This window comes from Dermacentor variabilis, chromosome 2 (assembly GCF_050947875.1).
Source record: "Dermacentor variabilis isolate Ectoservices chromosome 2, ASM5094787v1, whole genome shotgun sequence".
Classification (NCBI taxonomy): Eukaryota; Metazoa; Arthropoda; class Arachnida; order Ixodida; family Ixodidae; genus Dermacentor; species Dermacentor variabilis.
In genome coordinates, this window is record NC_134569.1 from 198,313,658 (window position 1) to 198,320,607 (window position 6,950).

Here is a 6,950-nt window from a genome sequence, read left to right on the forward strand (position 1 = left end):
CAGAGGCGCATTTCAGTCACTGCACATGCCTGGCTTCAATCTTCACCCGTTGCTTCATCGCATCTATTCTCAATAACAGCTACTTGCGCGCATCAAGCACCTGCCGCGCGAGAGTCGGCAGCCGACTGTTATGCTCACGCCACCGGCCACACCTGCGCCAATGGCGTAGGTATAGGGAGGCCTACACGCGTCAATACCTTCAACGATTTATACGTTTTTTTTTTGTACAGTGTGTATTCACGACACCTGTATTGTGCATTGGTAGCTTTCATGTTTTACGCGCTAGCAGCTACCCATAACATATACATCCAAGCGGGCTGAGCAAGCCGCTTTGCGCAGAACGCAGAGTAATTTCCTTACGTCGCCTGACATTGCATAGCCTGAGGCGTAAGTGTCCTCGCTCTGTTGAAACCAAACATGGCAAAGCTTTTGCGTGATTGAATCACGCTGGGCGCACCGCCACGGATGCGACACTGTCAATAGAGAGTTTTAGTTGAGCGTGTTTACGCTCCGCTAAGCAGCTTAGCGGAGCGGGAACGCGAATGCGCATGCGCCGTCCGCTTAGCCGTAAGCGGGATAGCGGAGCGAGGAACACGGTCCGCTTAGAAGCTGCCTTAGCGGAGCGTCGTTCCGCTATCACAGCTAGGGCGCCGCTGTTAAGCCACATCGGCATCAACAGCGCCAGTCTAGTCACGGTCTAGTGACCGCGATTTCAAATGCAAGATGGCTCCGTACAGTGTGAACGTGGTGTCTACGGTGCCCTGTTCGGCTTCTTCTGCAGCGCAGCGCAGGCCCCGTAAGCGGTTCCGCATTGACGAGGACTTGCGTTTGTTGCGCGAAGTAGCAGCTGCCGACCCCTACCAAAACCCCGCAGCATGGGAGGAAGTACTCAGCAATTTAATGCTCGCCGTGATGAGAGAGTTCACCATTCGTGCTATCAAGGAGCGCGTGGATCTCCTCGTGGGGTATTTTCGCCAGCAAGATAACGTCAACCTAAGGAAGTGAGTGCCCTACTTTTCACAGTCATGTTTGCGCACTTTGTTCAGTATATGTGAAACAACAGTCGCAACGTCACCTGATCTTGTTCTCCGTAGGTCTGGCACCGAGGAGCAGTATGGAGAGAGGGAGCAGTTATTGCACGAAATCTCCGATTTGATGAAGAACGCCGGCTAGGTGCCGAGAACTTTGCCGAGAACGAGCAATGGTACAGGGCCGCGGCGGCATACTACATCGGCGCGGTCGGCAACAGTCCGACAGTGCCTGGCGCGACAAATCAGAGACGCGGCCACGTCATCGATGAACGTGTCAGACGGTGGCGAGACACATGGCAAGTGAAATACAGTTTGCATTTGAGCCCTTATTTCGCCCACCTTGCGCGCCCGGTGTACGAGAGCGTAACGGGTCGCAGTACACCTTCCTTAAATGTACATTTAAATGTACACGCGCGCCCGCGCCGTCTGTGATCACAGTGCGAGCACTGAGACGTCTAGTATTTGTCCATGGCTCCAGCCTAGTTTACTGAGCTGTTATGTAACACTTCTTAGACTCTTGCAAATACTGAGCCCGCCTATTGTTCTGCACCATGCAGCCAAAATGTTGCGCTCATTAGTTATTTCGTGTCAACAGAGAGAGCAAGAATACGATTAGATTGTCACGAGACACTCAATTTTAGCTGCTGCTGCTCCTGCCCTTTTGTCTCGGACCAATTTCAGCATATATGTTAACTTCACTCATGTTTGCAAACACAAGACTATCGAAAGCGAAGGTAACTGGCAGGGCCGAAAAGAATGAAATTGCACTCCTTTTGAATGTGTATTTGCAATATTATTCTTAAAACCAATAAAAACTTTTGGTGCCATCCCTGTGCTTTGTTTTTTTCCCCTTGTATGCAGGTGAGGGTTGTGCATCAGACTTGTTGCTGTCAATGTACGCCAGCCGCGACGAAAGCACAGAAGAGCCTTCATTGGATCGGGTGTGCTACACTGAAGAAGGCAATGGGGATGAAGGCAGCACGACCAGGCCAAGTCAGCAAGTGTCGGCTGCTGACCCATCACGTAGGTGCAAAGGAAGTGATAGTAAATAGTTTATTCAGTAATTCACAATTTGTACTGCAGGCTCCTTAAAGCACGGTGTTTTTCTTTGTCTCAGCGGGGGTCAAACACATACGGCAGAAGTGCAATCTGAATTCCCTGTTTAATTACACTCATGAAGAAGGGGCGTATTTGTAGAGACATGGCATTGACATATCGGTGTTTATTCAGGTGCACAAAGAATTACCACTGTGTACCACAAGTTAAACCCTGTCATCATTCCCGTGCAATGCCAATCACTGTGCAACATGTTCAAATATCAAATAAAAGGAAACAAACAAAATGTACAATGAAGCACTAACTAATGCAAGTGATAAGAATGTATGCTATAAATTTGATTCCCTTGTAGCACTGGACACCACCCAAGCAGAGCAGGCTACTGAAGAGAGTGAAGTGGACGAACAAGCACAAGGGCCCATTCACACTAAGAAAAGACAGCGACAAGCACGCGCTCCTCAAACAGGTACGGCAAAGCAAACTACATTGTTCGAAAACAGATGACAGGTGGCATTGCAGCTGCACAAGACTAATATTGTGTTCATTAAGCCGAAGTACCTGCGGTTAACATTTTCTGAGCCATTGAATTGTTTTTAGTAATAACTACTGCGTGATTTCGTGGTTTCCTGTCTGACTGTTATGCACATATAACAATTAAAGTCTTATCTAGCCAAAGTAAGTGGTACCTTATGCCAGCAGTGTTATTATTGTTGTCTATTGAATTAATTCAACTATGTTTCTTCGCACCTTCTGCACTTGTGTATGGTGCACAGCACCTCGGTCCTTGATTGTCCTAGACACAACAGTTCACCCTACATGCCCTGTCGTCAACTGCACGAGGTGCAAGGCAAGGTACTGCCACAGTGCTGGCACACTTTAAGGGGACACTAAAGCGAAACAATAAATCAGTTTAGTCTAATGAGGCATTGTTTGAGAACCCTGCCGGCAGTCATGTCAAAAAATAGTTTGATTATGACATGAGACAATGAAGGTCCAAGTATCAGCATTTGAATTTCACGCCGAAACTCCAGCGCCGGTACATCAGCATGACATCAGGGATTCCAAAGTACGTTTTCACATTTGGGCCGCGTTGACTGAATAAAGGTTCCTGAAACTTGCCATGTTTATCATTTGGTTCCTTTAGAACACAATGTAGTCAATCTGTACCGCTATATATAATTAGTAGACCCTGGAAGATGCCATCAAAATCCAAGATGTCACAGCCCCCAGGTGCGGGAACTTAAGTAGGCATCGCCACCCGTGTTTCGTTCTTGCGTTTTTTCTGGTTTACCAAACGTCTTATCGTCGTAAAAGTGGTGTTTTTGGTGTTGTATAACGGTAATTTACTGATGCAGAAGAAATCGTTTTGCACTTTAGTGTCCCGTTAATATTCCATAGAATGGGAGCAGCAGAAGTCATGCCATTGCGGAAATACTATAGAACATTAATAACATTCAAGGGTTACAAGTGTAATTAACAAGAAGGCATTTGCAAGGTAATGTGGACAGACAGGCCACAAACCAGTTAAGTCAATGGTGAACACTTCAAATAAATAAAAAGCAATGAAGCACAGAACAGATTTCGCGACATGCGTCTTAAGGTGTGAGGCCAGTGGGTACCTGATGGGTAAAAATAGGTCATGTCAAAAGAAAGTACAAAAGAGGTAGTTCAAGCAAATAACAGTTTAACAGATAAAACACATTGTTTTAGCACATACAGTAATGTAAAAACAAAATAAAAGTAAAGAAGTCAACCTAATGACTGCATTTGCATTTGTGATTGATGCGAGTAAAAACAATGGGGATGTCTTGAGATGAACGTACTTTGATATTTCTTCACCACTTTTCAGGAATTAGAGGCCTGCAAGCTATGGGGCTGGAGCTCCTGACAAGGAGAGAGGAGAATGATTTCATCCTTCGTAAAAAGGAAATTGAACTCCAGCACCGGAGGTTGGAGTATGATGAGAGGCGTCTGGCATTGGAAGAAAAAAAAGTCGCTCTGTTTGAGGAGAGACTTGAAAGACTGGAAACCCAGTGTAAGAACAATAATGAATGTATGCTTGAAAACATAAAAAATATGCTCGAGCAGCATGAAAACAAAATGCTGAGCCTCCTCCAACAGCACAGCTCATAAGTTCAGCTAGTAGGTGTGCATTCATCTTTTAATAAGGCTCTACAGAGAGACACGCACGAGTGTCTTGAAAAATATATGAAATAAAGTGCTCCTGCTGTGTTGAAGAAACCCGAGTCAGTGTTGTGGCCTCAAATATTCCTCCAGCTGCGGGGGTTCCACTCCAAAATATTCTGAGACCTGCGAACCGTACATGCAGGTGTGACGGTTCGCAAGAATAGCACCAACTTTATACATACGCGAGACATTTTGCTGGCGCAACTTCTGATTTTTTCTAAAATCTAGAAAAGCAAACAACCCTGCTATTTTGCCGAAGCCCCACTCAACTGCCTGCCTCACAGTGCTCATCGTTTTGTTAAAGGCAAGCTACTGCACGGTAAGGCTAGACCCGCCATAAGGCTTTAGTAGCAAAGGTCGTAAGGGGTAGGTCGGATCACCGTAGAGGCAAAAACTTCGTCCTTTCACAAGCTGCTCAAGTTTCTGGTACGTCTTGCTCCTTCGGAGGATACCTGTAATGATAGCACACAGAAACATTTTACTAATTGGAATCACATCTGATAGTTTTTACTAAATTCTTGCAAAGTGCGTGTGTAGCTTGGTTACCATTAAGTGCACACACATGCTGAGGAAACTGCTTTCTGCATAGTTTTTTGATGCACATTTATTTATGCAACAAGACTAGGTTTAAGATATTCCATCTAAATAATTTAACAGGGTTCTACCACAGTATCTGACAATCAGACTTACATATTTCCACTGTTCCTTAGTGAATGAATGCTCTTTCATGGCTATTATTCCTCATGGAAATGTGCGATTCTCTGTAAACATGTGTGCTTACAAAGAAAACCAGTTTATGGCACAAGTGTTAATTGGGACATGCCATTATTTTAACATGTTCACCTTGCTAGGATTGATATACCTATTTATCTCACTGACCACCTGTACATACAACACCTAACCATTGGAATACTCGCATTCAATTATAATATTATAACAGCAGCTGAGCCTCTTCGGTGTGTGACAGCATTAGTGTACCAACAATTACTCGCCTCTTGAAATATAACCTTGGAACTATGCTGTTCGTATCATTGAATCATCTTCACACCACGATGCATATTTTTCATTGTTCTTGACATCACTCCCACTACATTGTCAGAAAATTTTGAATGCTCTACCATCTCACCATAAACACTGGTCATAAGGTCGTACACTTAAAAACATTGTTTAAAATTTCTTTTATGATACGGTTGTTTTTGCAATTTTTGCTTATTTTGTCCCTGTGATACAAGTTTACAGCTACTTCACAATTACTCTAAAATTTGACAACAGTTCCCAGACAGCCTTGTGCTCTCAGACCTGTTTTAGTACATTTATTATACTGTTGTTTCCCGCTCCGAATCTTAAAAAAAACTCGCGTTAGGTCTGCACTTAGATATTACACACAAGCGGATCGTTTGCTGTTTCCTCCAAACAACATGGAAAGCTTGCACCTTGTCTGGTATACGTGTGACTGTATGCGTGTTCGTCTGAGTCATCTTATGCAGCAATTAGCTGTATATACTGACGATCATCAGTACCGTGAACTTGCCTGCATCGTGACGACTGCCCACGTATGGGCCGTTCAACTGGCAGATGATGCCATTGGGGCACATGATGGCCTGATATTTCAAAGCATGAAATCGTTTGTGCCCAGAGAAAAAGAGCTTTTGGTCCCGGAATTGTCCGCTGTCCAACCTGTCAATATTCAGGTAGCCGTGGGCTGACAGTGGTTCTCGCCGCGTGTATTGAAGCACTTCGAGGCACATAATAATAATAATAATATTATTTTGGGTTTTACGTGCCAAAACCACTTTCTGATTATGAGGCACGCCGTAGTGGAGGACTCCGGAAATTTTGACCACCTGGGGTTCTTTAACGTGCACCTAAATCTAAGCACACGGGTGTTTTCGCATTTCGCCCCCATCGAAATGCGGCCGCCGTGGCCGGGATTCGATCCCGCGACCTTGTGCTCAGCAGCCCAACACCATAGCCACTGAGCAACCACGGCGGGTTACTTCGAGGCACAGCAGATCTTCTATTTCGGACCACTTCAACGTGGACATGAGGAAAGGGTCCTCTAATACACTCTTTCTGTGACATTGCTTGTCGTGCGAACGCGAACCACTTAACGGGGCACCACAGATTCCACAAAAAAACTTTGCCACCGCATGTGCACCTGTCAACAAGGCTGTCAACAAGGCTTGGACTGGATCCGGAACACACTTGATGACTCTCACGAAGTCAACGCATTACTTTTTCACTCGGAAAGCTGCACCACTAACGTCTTAAAAATACATGCATACATGATTTATAAACAAATATGTTATATACATATGTTTTGATTTGTAAAATTCACATAAAGTGATGTCATTTTTTTTTCACTACGCCGTATTTGGTCGGAGGGCGCTGCAAGCGGGAAGGGCCCGCTCCGCTATGCTAAACGCATAGCTAAAACGTGAAAACCGCCCTCCGCTCCGCTGTGGCTTAGCGGGGCAAGCCGTAGCGGAGCGGACCGTAAACACGCTCAACTAAAACGCTCTAATGATGCGTGCGCCTCTCGTCTCGCTAACTCATTCGTGACAGGTGCGAGCTTGGGATCCGAGCCGCAGGAACCGCGTTTATATCTGGTTTCCACTTATGATGCCGCCCCTGATCTCTCGAGGCGAATGCGTGTACATGGAATGCACAGTGTAA

The 6,950-nt window shown here is 45.4% G+C and overlaps 1 protein-coding gene across 1 annotated transcript; it reads left to right on the plus strand.

The window, feature by feature from the left end:
- The first annotated feature begins 867 nt into the window (after positions 1-867).
- Positions 868-4,326, plus strand: LOC142571139 (uncharacterized). The gene is made up of 5 exons (XM_075679422.1): positions 868-1,001; positions 1,095-1,327; positions 1,893-2,054; positions 2,440-2,553; positions 3,937-4,326. The coding sequence occupies exons 2-5, from the start codon at positions 1,297-1,299 to the stop codon at positions 4,218-4,220; spliced, it is 591 nt and encodes a 196-aa protein (XP_075535537.1). The 5' UTR covers positions 868-1,001; positions 1,095-1,296; the 3' UTR covers positions 4,221-4,326.
- Positions 4,327-6,950: the final 2,624 nt, after the last annotated feature.

Coding starts and splice junctions, on each gene's coding strand:
- LOC142571139 (XM_075679422.1), top strand. CDS start 1,297: ATGAACGTGTCAGACGGTGGCGAGACACATG. Junction 2,055..2,439: donor GTCGGCTGCTGACCCATCAC/GTAGGTGCAAAG, acceptor ATTCCCTTGTAG/CACTGGACACCACCCAAGCA. Junction 2,554..3,936: donor AGCACGCGCTCCTCAAACAG/GTACGGCAAAGC, acceptor ACCACTTTTCAG/GAATTAGAGGCCTGCAAGCT.